Below are 12,500 nucleotides of genomic sequence, written 5' to 3' on the forward strand. Positions count from 1 at the left end.
AGTTCGAGGCTTGAGGCTTGGGTTCTTGGAGCTTGAGGCTTGGGTTCTTGGAGCTCGAGGCTTGGGTTCTTGGAGCTCGAGGCTTGAGGCTTGGGTTCTTGGAGCTTGAGGCTTGGGTTCTTGGAGCTCGAGGCTTGGGTTCTTGGAGCTCGAGGCTTGGGTTCGAGGCTTGAGGCTTGGGTTCTTGGAGCTCGAGGCTTGGGTTCTTGGAGCTCGAGGCTTGAGGCTTGGGTTCTTGGAGTTTGAGGCTTGAGGCTTGGGTTCTTGGAGCTCGAGGCTTGAGGCTTGGGTTCTTGGAGCTTGAGGCTTGGGTTCTTGGAGCTCGAGGCTTGCACAACTCGGAGGCTGGAGCTTGGAAGCAGACTAGGAACTGTACATCAACATAGAGCAGGGACTTATCCTTCGACAAGCCGGAACTTATCTTTAACAAGACATTAACGTGAGACTGGATAGTACGTAGACATAGAGCTGGGACTTCTCCTTCGACAAGCCAGGACTCAACTTTCACTCCACACTAAGGTGGGGCAGGACCATCCATCGGGTAACGGCAGAATGGCCTGACTTACCCCACAGGGTGAGGAGAGGAAGAGACAAACATCGAAGAACGACAGACAGTTCCATCTCTGCATTGGGGCTGCACCGAGTCGCAGTCTAGGCCAGCAACCTTGGCTGGCTACGGAAACAACCAGATCCCTACCTAGCTCGCAGTGGCTGACAGTCACCCAGCTGGCCCAGGAAATGGCCAAATCCATACCGCAATGTCAGCTCTGACTACTGACAGCAAGGCTCCCAGAAGCAATGTTTCTCCATCCCAGCCTAAAATGGCAAGTGGCCGCTCTAGCCTTCAACCGGCCGTTTGCTCCCAGGGAAGCTTGACAAGACAACCCCCCCCCACAACCACACTGAACCCCAGGGCCACTTATATTCCCAGCCCCAGGATGAACATCAGGTGCTCATGGTGAAGTCCAACCGGAACAAGGGACAGTCGGAGGACCCGGAGTCCACGAACCGGATTGTGAACCAGAATGCGGACTTCGGACTGGACCATGACACAAGCAGAGTGGACAAAAGAGGGGCAGTGGATATCACTTACTTAGATTTTCCAAAGGCTTTTGATAAGGTGCCACACATGAGGCTGCTTAACAAGATAACATCCTATGGTGTTGCAAGAAATATACTTGTATGGATAGAGGGATGGCTGACAGGTAAGAGGCAGTGAGTGAGATTAAAGGGGACCTTTTCTGGTTGGATGCCAGTGACAAGTGATGTTCTTGTATTGGGACCGCTACTTTTCACATTGTTCGTCTTTGATTTAGATAATGGAATTGATGGCTTTGACTCTCTGACGTTGGTGTCTGAAAAGAGGATGCTGTCCAAGTTGCATGCCATCTTGGACAATGACTCCCATCCACTCCATAATGTACTGGTTAGGCACAGAAGTACATTCAACCAGAGACTCATTCCACCGTGATGCAACACTGAGCGTCATAGGAAGTCATTCCTGCCTGTGGCCATCAAACTTTACAACTCCTCCCTCGGAGTGTCAGACACCCTGAGCCAATAGGCTGGTCCTGGACTTATTTCCACTGGGCATAATTAACTTATTATTATTATTTAATTCTTTATGGTTTTATATTGCTATATTTCTTCCCTATTCTTGGTTGGTGCGGCTGTAATGAAACCCAATTTCCCTCGGGATCAATAAAGTATTTCTGTCTGTCTGTCTGTCTTGTGGCAAAGTCTGTGGACAATAAGAAGTTAAGTGGATGGGTAGGTAGTGCTGAGGAAGCAATATGATTACAGCAGGACTTAGGCAAATTGGAAGAGTGGGCAAAAAAGTGGCAGATGGAATATAGTGTTGGGAGGTAATGCATTTTGGTAAAAGGAACAATAGTGTGGACTATTATCTATACTTTGTAAATGGGAGAAGATTTAAACATCAGAGATGCAAAGGGACTTGGGAGTCCTCGTGCAAGACTCCCAGAATTTACAGGTTGAGTCTGTGGTAAAGAAGGCAAATGCAATGTTGGCATTTATTTCAAGGGGAATAGAATATAAAAACAAGGAGATAACGCTGAGCCTTTATAAGACACCGTTCAGGTTGCACTTTTGGGTCAATAGTTTTAGAACATAGTACAATACAGCACAGTACAGACCCTTTGGCCCACAATGCTGTGCTGACCCTTAAACCCTGCCTTCCATATAACCCCCCCCCCCCACCTGAAATTCATCCATATACCTGTCTAGTAGTCTCTTTAAGTTTTGGGTCCCTTATCTCAGAATGGATGTGTTGTCATTGGAGAGAATCCAGAGGAGGTTCACAAGGATAATTCTGGGAATGAAGGGGTTAATAAATGAGGAACATTTGGCAGCTTTGGGCCTGTACCCACTGGAATTTAGAAGAATGTGTGGATACCTAATTTTGAAAGGACTAGGTAAGGTGGATGTGGAGAGGATGTTTCCTCTGGTGAGGGTATCCTGAACTAGAGGGCACAGCCTCACAATTGAGGGGTGACCAGTTAGAACAGAGGTGAGGAGAATTTTTTTTAGCCGAGGAGTGGTGAATCTGTGGAAAGCTCTGCCACAGACAGCGGTGGAGGCCAAGTCCGTGGGTATATTTAAAGCAGAGTTTGGTAGATTCCTAATTGGTTGGGGCATCAAGGGATATGATGAGATGGCAGGTGTATGGAGTTGAATGGATCTAATAAAGTGGCCACTGGGTGTACCATCCACTCAAAGGTTCGACGTGTGGTGCGTTCAGAGATACTTTTCTGCACCCCACTTGTCTCGCATGGTTACTGTCGCCTCCCTGTCAGCTTGAACCAGTCTGATTTGATCTCACCTCTCTCATTTGACATGGTGCTTTCACCCACACAACTGAATGTTTTTTGTTTGTTTTGCGCACCATTCTCTGTAAACTCTAGAGGCGTTTTTACGTGAAAATCACAGGAGATCAGCAGTTTCTGAGATACTCAAACCACCCCATCTGGCACCAGCAATCATTCCACGGTCCAGGTCATTCAGGTCACATTTCTCCCCCATTCTGAAAAAACAGCTGAGCCTCTTGACCATGTCTTCAGGCTTTTATGCATTGAATTGATCAGCCATGCGATTGGCTGATTAGATATTTGCATTAACGAGCAGGTGTACCAGGGTACCAAATAAAGTAGCCATTGAGAGTATGTCACTAAACCTATATCATTAGCGGATCAAAATCCTTGGAACTTCCTACTGGCACGAGCAGCGAATAGTCTGCCAGAGGAGCTTGGTGGTGGTGGTGGGGGGGAGTTCAGCTTGAGACCTTGCATCAGAACTGAGAATGGAGAGGGGAGCTGGCTGGTGTAAAGAGGAAAAGAGGAAGGTGGGAGACAAGGGGAGGGATGATGGGTCCATCATGAAAACTAACCTTCCCTCTATGGCAAGGGTTCCCGACCTTTTCTTTTAATCCCCATCAGCTTTATCGTTAACTGAGGGGTCTGCGGACCCCAGGTAGGGAGCCCCTGCTCTCTGGCGACACAAAAGAGACAGCAGATAACCCAAATCTGGAGCTGCACGCACTAAGCAGGAGGAACTCAAAGATCAGGCAGCAGATAAAGAGTCTCAACACATGGGGACTGTCCGCTTCCCTCCATAGTTGCCCCTTGACCTGCTGAGTTCCTCCTGTGCTTTGAGTGTTCTCCCCTCCCTGGACTCTGTCTACACTTCTGGCTCCCTCAGTAAAGCAGCTAGCGTAATCATAGGCCACCCCCACCCCAAGCATTCTCTTTTCTTCCCCCACCCCCTTCCATCAGGCAGAAGATAGAAGAGATTAAGGATAGCTTCCATCCCATTCTCCTAACACTCCTGAACAGACCTTTTGTATGTTAATAATGAAGTCTTCACGGTCCAATTTGCCATGGCCCACACAGCTTATCATAACCAGAATCAGGTTTAAAATCACTGGGATATGCCCCCACTCTTTGGGGGTCCTTGGACATTGCAGCCTTCCTTGTGTCCTTGATGCACTATCAATAACTCCAAAAGACTGGAAGTAGAGTAAATACTGAAAGGCTTTTACTGGCAGTAAAACGGAGCACGTCCGTGCTGGATGACCGCCCTGGACTGTGGGAGGAGCAGTGACACAATCGCCTTTATCCAGGGGTCTGTGGGAGGAGCCACAGGAGTGGTCAGCGGAGAGGCGTGTCCAGACAGGTATACATGGTTTACCACAGTCCTCATCGTGGCTTCACCAGGGATTTGTAGCTGTCCTATGCATCTGGTGCGCGGCCTTCAGGTAGCTCGACTCCTTCAGTCTGGATGAGTCTGCCTCTTTTCACCGCCATCCGGCTGCACTTTTCCAGTCCGAGTGGCATCCCGATGTCTCTGTTGTACCTTGTCAGGTGGATTAGTGAGTCAACGTCTCTGCCATTTCCAGCAGACAGCTTGATGCCATCCACGTACAGGAGGTGGCTGATGGTCACTCCTCTCCTGAACCTGTACCCACATCCACTCTCTGAGATGATCTGGCTGAGGGGGTTCAAGCCTATGCAGGCCAGCAGCGGGGAGAGTGCATCACCCTGGTATATTCCACGTCTGATGGACACTTGTGCTCTTGGCTTTGAGTTAACTTCTAGCATCGTCCTCCAATGGTCCATTGCTCTTGACGAAAGTCTTTTGCGTCTTGTTGACCATGTACAGAGACAGGCATTCCAGGATCTGTGTGTGGGGCATTGAGTCGTGAGCTCTCTGGTAGTCAGTCCAGGTTGTGCTTAGGTTGGTTTGTCAGGTCTTGGAGTCTTGCATGACTGATTTGTCTACTAGTAGTTGGTGCCTGGAGCCTCTGGTCCTTCTCCGAGCAGGGCTCAGGGATTTACACACAGGTTCCTTCAGCTTGCTAGCTCTGATGCCTGATAAGAGCTCCCACGTTGTCAACAGGCAGGTTACAGGCTGGCAGTTTGACGGTGTTGCTCCTTTGTGGGAATCCTTCATTGTGAGGACCACCCTTCCTTGAGTTAGCCAGTCAGGGTGGGATCCTGCTTCAAGCTGCTGGTTCAATTGAGCTACAAGCTGTGTATGTAATGCTGTTAGTTTCTTCAGCCTATAGGCGTGGATCATATCAGGCCCTGGCGATGTTTAGATCGTCATATTTGCTCCCCATTGCTGGACATTTATTGCTGTGATGGTGACTGGTTCTTCCTCTGGGAGACTGCAGAGGCTCACTTGTGGGTCTTTCAGCCACTGGGCACTGGTGTTTTATGATGCTTCTCTCTCCTATACACTCTTCCAGTACTCCTCAGTTGCTGTTTTGGCACATTGTTGCTCTGGAAACGTGTGAATACTTTCCCTGGTTCTTTGGAGAAGAGGGCATTCGCTCGCTTGGCTTCCACGTCCCTAGGTCCCTCTGCAGTCTGGTAGCCAGAGCTGTTAACCATTACTTGTCTGCTTCCAGGGCTTCAGTTATGGACATGCCTCTGTACTTCCTTAGTAACAGAGGTAAGTCTTTGGTCTTCCCATCTTTCTGCAGCTCAGTTAGTCTGCTGACCTCCACCCTTGTGGTTTTCATCTTAGTCCAATCGTCATCTCCACGGGGAGTGGCTTATAACAGCACTCTCTGCTGTATTTCATTTTGTCACCCAGCATTTCTAGGACCGCTGCAGCCGATGCAGCAGCATTGGTGTCAGTCGTGCTGCGATTGTGAGCAGAGCGTCATTGGCTGCTTCTAGCATGCTGACTGATGGAATTTTATCACCAAGTCTGGGGAACCGAGTTCGTCGATTGACAGTCGCCAGCTTAGCTATGATCTTCTCTCTGATTGCACCGGCCAGCGTCGATATGCCCGGAGGTGAGACCCGAACTTGCACTTCCCTTGTGCAAGGTGATACATCATCTGTGAGTGGTGGAGGTGGGGTTTGAACTCGCGTTCCCCGATGGGAGCGGCTCTGCGGTGATGTTGCCGCGGTGCACCACGGTTGTACGTCTTCCGGTTCAAGGTGTGCTAGCAATCCACTGTGGACAACGTTTGATCACAGGGTAACCAGTTGTTATGCCGTGAATGTCGGCTTCGTTGTTGCTGGAGTCCCCACATGCGCTTGATGTATCCTCTTTCATGTGGGTTGCTGTTAAAGTGGCATTCCATTAATTCCACGCTGTCCAGTCTCGTCCATTTATGGTTTGTTCCGGTAGCCAATTTCCCACCAGATGATCCCAGTTCCCCTACCATTGGACGGACCTTGTTAATCCAGGCGGTGTGGGAGCCGGCGTGACTCTTCGTGTTCTTGTCACTCTCATCTGGGGGGGGTTTGTGGGCAGATGTAGCACAGGCGCAAGGGGGTCCAGCCTGAGACCCCTACCAGTGCAGGGAACTTTTAATATAAATATTAAAAAAGTTCAATTAAATTAGTGCAAAAAGAGAAAACAACAGTCGTGAGGTAGTGTTCCTGGGTTCAATGTCCAGTCAGAAATCAGATGGCAGAGGGGAAGAAGCTGTTCATGATTGTTGAGTAAATGCCTTCAGGCTTCTGTACCTTCTCCCTGATGGTATCAATGAGAAGAGGGCATGTTCTGGGAGATGAGGGTCCTTAATGGTGGATGCCGCCTTTTTGAGGCACCGTTCCTTGAAGATGTCCTGGATTTGCCTACCTACGGCACACTTTCTCTCTAACTGTACCTTTCATTCTGCATTTCTCTTTATACTAACTTTTTTCAAAAGTGTTGCTGCCTCAGAATTTTTTTTATTTATGATAGACCACTTGAAGCTGAACAAAATACAACTTCAGACAATTCGTATCATGTAGGAGTTTGGTGAAACAAGAAATTAACTTTTATTGAATATAATGCATTTAATTACATAAGTGCTGACGCTTTGCAACATTTCAACAGATCTAAAAAATTTTTTGTTAATGATGTTCATTTGTACTCAGTGTCTGAGGCCTCTCGCCTAAGTGTCCAACAATAATCAACCAGCATTGATGGATTCCAGTTGCCCTGGTACCATTGGTCCTTGACCGAAACCTTTCACCGTGCTCGTCACCAACAGCAGCAAGATTTGCATGGGAGAGCTCTAAATGGGAATGCAGAAAATGAATCTTTAGTGACATGTTGCACGTATGCTAGAAGCATGTTGTCAGCCAGCTGCACGTAGTTTGGTGCTCTGTAGTTGCCAAGAAAATTTTTAACGACATCCTGGAACACCTTCCGTGTGATTTTCTCCTGTCCCACTAGAAGTTCTTTGAATTGCCTGTCATTGATGACCTGTTTGACTTGTGGACCAATAAAAATGTTTTATGGCTGGAGGGGATGTTTGATTAACAGGTGGAAACCAAAGCCGGATTAAGCTAGTGTGGGGCCTGTAGCATATGTCATAAAGGGGCTCTAAATTTTAAAAATGCACTTAAATATTAAAACATAAATTATTTACTTGCATAGCAAAGTAATTCAATATTTTCATTTGCTATACAGCCAGATAATATGACAAATGTCTGACACTTCAGTAACAGTATTACTTACATGTAGGTATCAATTCCAAATGTCAGAAGTAACAAAACTACAATTTAAAAGTTAGATTTTCTAGATTTAGCATGAGCAAACTTGTTGATGATACTGGAAATGTCTACTTCATGCAGAAGTTCATGTTCACTGCTCATTAGAGTGAGATTGTTCAATCTGTTTTGACCCATGGTGCTCGTTAGTGCATTTTTAATCCATTTCAGTTTTGAAAATGAGCGTTCTCCACTACAGTTGGTAACCATGAGTGACAAATAGATGCGCAAGGCATTTTCTACATTTGGAAAACATGACTCCAAAGAATTGTCAGTTATCAAACGGTACAGCAGTAACTCTGCAAGTCCTTGTTTGGCGTCAATATGAGGAGCAAGATTAGTCTTCAACAGTTCAGTAAACTGCTCAAGTTCTTTGTTAAGACTTTCTTCCAGATCTTCCAGATATGATTTCATAAGATTTGATGACCTCTTTACAATCTCTTCAGGTGTAAACAACTGTAACTGATGAAGGAATCCAAAAACACCCTTCACCTTTAGATAAGCTTTCTGCCTTTTTGACAGGGCAGAAAGCAAGCTGTCAATAACAGCAAGAAATGATCGGCTTTTATACTTCTAAGAAGATTCAACAAGTGGATCAAGAGTGCTGGAACCACTGGAATCATCATACGCGTGATTTTGCTTGTGTTTTCTTCAAGTTTGCTGTTGATAATCTTCACACTTAGTCAGATCCTTGGCTTTTTGCTCAATGGCTGAAAAAGTAGACCGCAGAGCTTGAATATATCCATGCAAGGATTCATAGAGCGCACAAGTTGTGTTCGAGTCTTGGCCAGAAGATTGCAAAGAAGCACTGGTCATTTGAAAACGCTGTAATACTTGATCCCACAATTATTCCTGTTTCCAACTTCTTCATGATTGAAGGTTGTCCACGAGCCTGTTGTCAACACTCTGCCTTCTGATCATTGTTATTTTAAATGTCATCCAAGACTAGTTTTATTGCAGAAAAGCTGCGTAAAAGTGCTTTTGTTGCATCTGCATGAGCTGACCACCTGGTACCTGACATTGTTTTCACAATGGGCAAATGAGCACCACCATCAGACAATGCAGCAGAAAGGAGATCCCACCGATAAAAAGAAACAGAAAAAAGTGTGTACAGACGTTCTATAAATTGATAGAAAAGTAATGCTTCTTGACAACAGATTTTCCAACCAAATTTAGTGAATGTGCAAAACATGGAATGTAATCCGCAAACTTGCTCAGCTCTTTAATTCGTGCTTGTAAGCCATTATACTTGCCACTCATGTTGCTGGCATTGTCATAACTTTGACCACAGCAGTCTTTTATATCAATGTCATTTTCCTATAAAAAGTCAAGTAAACTTTGAGCGAGCTGTTCAGCGCTATGACCTTCCATATCCAAAAACTTCACAGATCTTTCAACTGGTCCAGACGACAAAACACAGCGCACAGTCAAAGTCAGCTGGTCCACATTAGATACATCTGGAGCAGAACCCAATGAAACAGAATAATACTTGTATTTCCTCACTTCACCAATAACGTGATCCAGTACGCTGGATCCAATCAGATTGATGAATTCCTCACATGTTGTTTTAGATAAGTATGATTAATGTCCCTTTCCTTGGTTTGCGTGAGCATTTATATGCTCTGCCAGAAAAGGGTCAAACTTGACCAGCAATTCTAACAACCCCAAGTAATTTCCATTATGTGGAGAGCCAACAGTTTCATCACTACCATGAAATGAAAGGCCTCGTTCTGCTAAAAACTTTACAACTTCAATTATTCTCTCTAGAAGGGTGTGCCAATACTTTTGTTCAGTCTCCATTTCTTACACAAGGTGGGACCAACACATTTAGTGACACAAAACTCAAAGTCTATCTTTCTTTTTAAATCTTTTTATTGATTTTCAAACAAAACATAATAACAAAGAAATACAGAGAGATTAGGAATACATAGTTAATAAAACAGTATATACAAGTATAAACTATTGATACTTGTTTATTGATACAAGTATAAATTATTGATACATTGGGAGATGTGCTAAGCCTTCCAAACTCGTACATTGTAGGAAAAAAAAACCCAGATTAAAAAAAAATTTTAAAACTGGCTTGCAAACTAAACTAAAAAAAAAGCTGGGCTATTATATTATAATGGATATAAACAGTAGTGTCAATAACTCCGCTCCTTTATCCAAATATTGAAGGGTAATAAAAAAGGTTCAGGAAAGGTCACTTCAGCTCATATGAAAGTGTTGAATAAATGGTCTCCAGGTTTCTTCAAATTTAATCGAAGGGTCAAAAATAACTCTTCTGATTTTTTTTCTAAATTTAAACAAGATATAGTTTGGGAAAACTATTGGAAAGTAGTTGAAGGATTAATCTCTATAGAATGGATCTTCTAGCAATTAATGCAATTGTCCGACAAGCTGATGGGGATAAATAACTGTTATCCACCATTGGTAAGCCAAAAATTACAGTAATAGGGTGAGGATGTAAATTAATACTCAAAACTGATGAAATAATACCAAAAATATCTTTCCAATATTTTCCAAAAAAGGGCAAGACCAGAACATGTAAGTCAAAGAGGCTACTTTGGAATGGCATCTATCACAAATAGAATTAATGTGGAAGTAAAAATGAACAAGTTTGTCCTTAGACATATGTGCCCTATACACCACCTTAAATTGTATCAACGCGTGTTCAGCACATATAGAGGAAGAGTTAACTAAAAGTAAATTTTTCTCCCATTTCTCTATAGATAAGGAAAGTTGAAGTTCTTTGTCCCATTCGTTCTTAATTTTATGTGACATACCTGGCTGCATTTTCATGATTGTATCATAGTCTAATCCGATCTTGTATGTTCCTGAGCTGATTCAGACTACCTAAAATCAGGAAAAAAATTGAGGAATCGTGAACTGGGTCACACAAAACTGTTGCGTCGCACATTGTGGCAGGCTCACCGCGGCGGCGCATCGTCCCGCGGCTTGGAAGCGTGGGAGATAGCACAAAGGTCACCACGACACGCCAGGGAGCCAACCCACACCTGCATACACATACAGCATGCAGCTCCCCCGACATGAAAACAGCAGCGTTGCCAGATTGCCATGAGAATACGGTGAGAGATGCTGATTCCACCAGACTGCAGCTTGCAAGCATTTAGTGCGGGGCCCCTAGCAAATGCTACTTCTGCTGCTAGGTTAATCCGGCCCTGGTGGGAGCAGGCTGGAGCTTTCAAAGATCAGATGTGAAAATCAGATAAGGATGAAGATAACAGAGGAATGTAATGTTATGCAATGGCATAACTTAATCACTGTTCTTTGTTAAAAAAAGTATTAAAGTGCTTTGGCAGGAACAGAACATCAAAGCTATTTTTCCCTTGCAAGTAAAAATAATAAATGCACCTTATAATTTGATACACTGTGAATCTGTGATGATGTGTTATTGTACACTAGAAGACCTAGTTGAACATTTCACGACAACAGCATGCAAAACCAAACTCTTCACTGTATCTCGGTACACAAGACGATAGTAAACTAACTCCAATACCAGTTCTGCCATTCGTGAATGCCTCTACAGTATTCCAGGAGACACTGACCACCCCCACCCCAACCGTCTCTTTGTTCTTCCAGCTGGGCAGAAAGTACGGCCCCGTGTTCACCGTCTGGCTTGGCCCACGTCCTGCGGTGGTGCTGTGCGGCTTCGAAGCCGTGAAGGAGGCCCTCGTCAACCAGGCAGAGGATTTTGGAGCCAGGGGCACAGTCCCCTCCATCAGGAAAGTCACGAAAGGATATGGTAAGAAGTGGTCTGAGATGGACCCCGTGACCACTGACCCAATAACAACAAAAACTTCCAGTTAGATTAAATTACAAAAGGTGTTTCACAGACAAGTTATCAGAATCGTGCAAACAAAATATAGTTTCAAAGGCAGAAGTAAAAGTTAAATTAGCTTTTATGTACATTGAAACTTTGAAATTGTCAGGGTTTGCACTGGCAAATGAGTGAACCCAGTTGCAGAGGAATGATAGACTCCCATGTAGAGACAGAAATGAGAGATTATACATAGGAATTGCAACATATCATCAACACGTACAAAAGGTGGATGAACTCAGCAGGTCGGGCAGCATCCGTGGAAACGAGTAGTCAACGTTTCGGGCTGAGACCTTTGGTCAGGACTGAAGAAGGAGGGGGCAGGGGCCCTATAAAGAAGGTGGGGGGAGGGGGAAGGTGCCAGGTGAAAAACCAATCAGAGGAAAGATCAAGGGGTGGGGGAGGGGAAGCAGGGAGGGGATAGGCCGAAGAGGTGAAGAAGGAATGTAAGGGGAAAGCACTATGGGTAGCAGAAGAAGGCAGAATCATGAGAGAGGTGATAGGCAGCTGGAGGAGGAGGCAGAGTGTAAGTGGGATGGGTAAGGGAGAGGGAGGGAATTACCGGAAATTGGAGAATTCGATGTTCATACCAAGGGGCAGGAGACTACCCAGACTTTAAATGAGGTGTTGCTCCTCCAACCTGACTTTGGCCTCAACATGGCAACATATCATTGGTGGCTCAACTGAGCAACACCATGAGACAAATCGTTCTTCAAACAAGGAACCTGCGATTATCGCTAATCAGGTGTCTGAACAGTTCAAGTAACATGGAATTCCTGAACCTATCAAAGTGCACTTTACATTGTTAGACAGAAGGCACCAGAGACCGCTTTACAAAGAGTGACTCTCTTGAGAAAAACACAAGGAACTCTTGTGTAATGGTTTAGGGTACAGGCCACCCAGATTCAATTCCTGCCTCTGCCTGTAAGGAGTTTGTATGTTCTCCTCATGACCGCATGCGTTTCCTCCCATGGTCCAAAAATGTGCCAGCTGGTGGGTAAATTGGTCATTGTGAGTTGTCCCGTGATTGGGCTACGGTTAAATTGGGGAATTGCTGGGCGGTGTGGCTCAAAGGACCTGAAGGACTATTCCACACTGTATATCAATAAATAACAAATAAATAAATGATTAATTATTGTCAT

General features: G+C 45.0%; 1 protein-coding gene across 1 annotated transcript in view; it reads left to right on the forward strand.

Annotated features, from left to right (window-relative positions):
- The window catches only part of LOC132381428 (cytochrome P450 2B4-like), a 52,918-nt gene that overhangs the window by 4,804 nt on the left and 35,614 nt on the right, over window positions 1-12,500 (forward strand). Inside the window, exon 2 of the mRNA XM_059950833.1 lies at window positions 11,121-11,283. Within this exon, the coding sequence (XP_059806816.1) occupies window positions 11,121-11,283 (163 nt within the window). The remainder of the gene's footprint in view (window positions 1-11,120; window positions 11,284-12,500) is intronic.

The sequence above is a fragment of the Hypanus sabinus genome, chromosome 26 (genome assembly GCF_030144855.1).
Source record: "Hypanus sabinus isolate sHypSab1 chromosome 26, sHypSab1.hap1, whole genome shotgun sequence".
Classification (NCBI taxonomy): domain Eukaryota; kingdom Metazoa; phylum Chordata; class Chondrichthyes; order Myliobatiformes; family Dasyatidae; genus Hypanus; species Hypanus sabinus.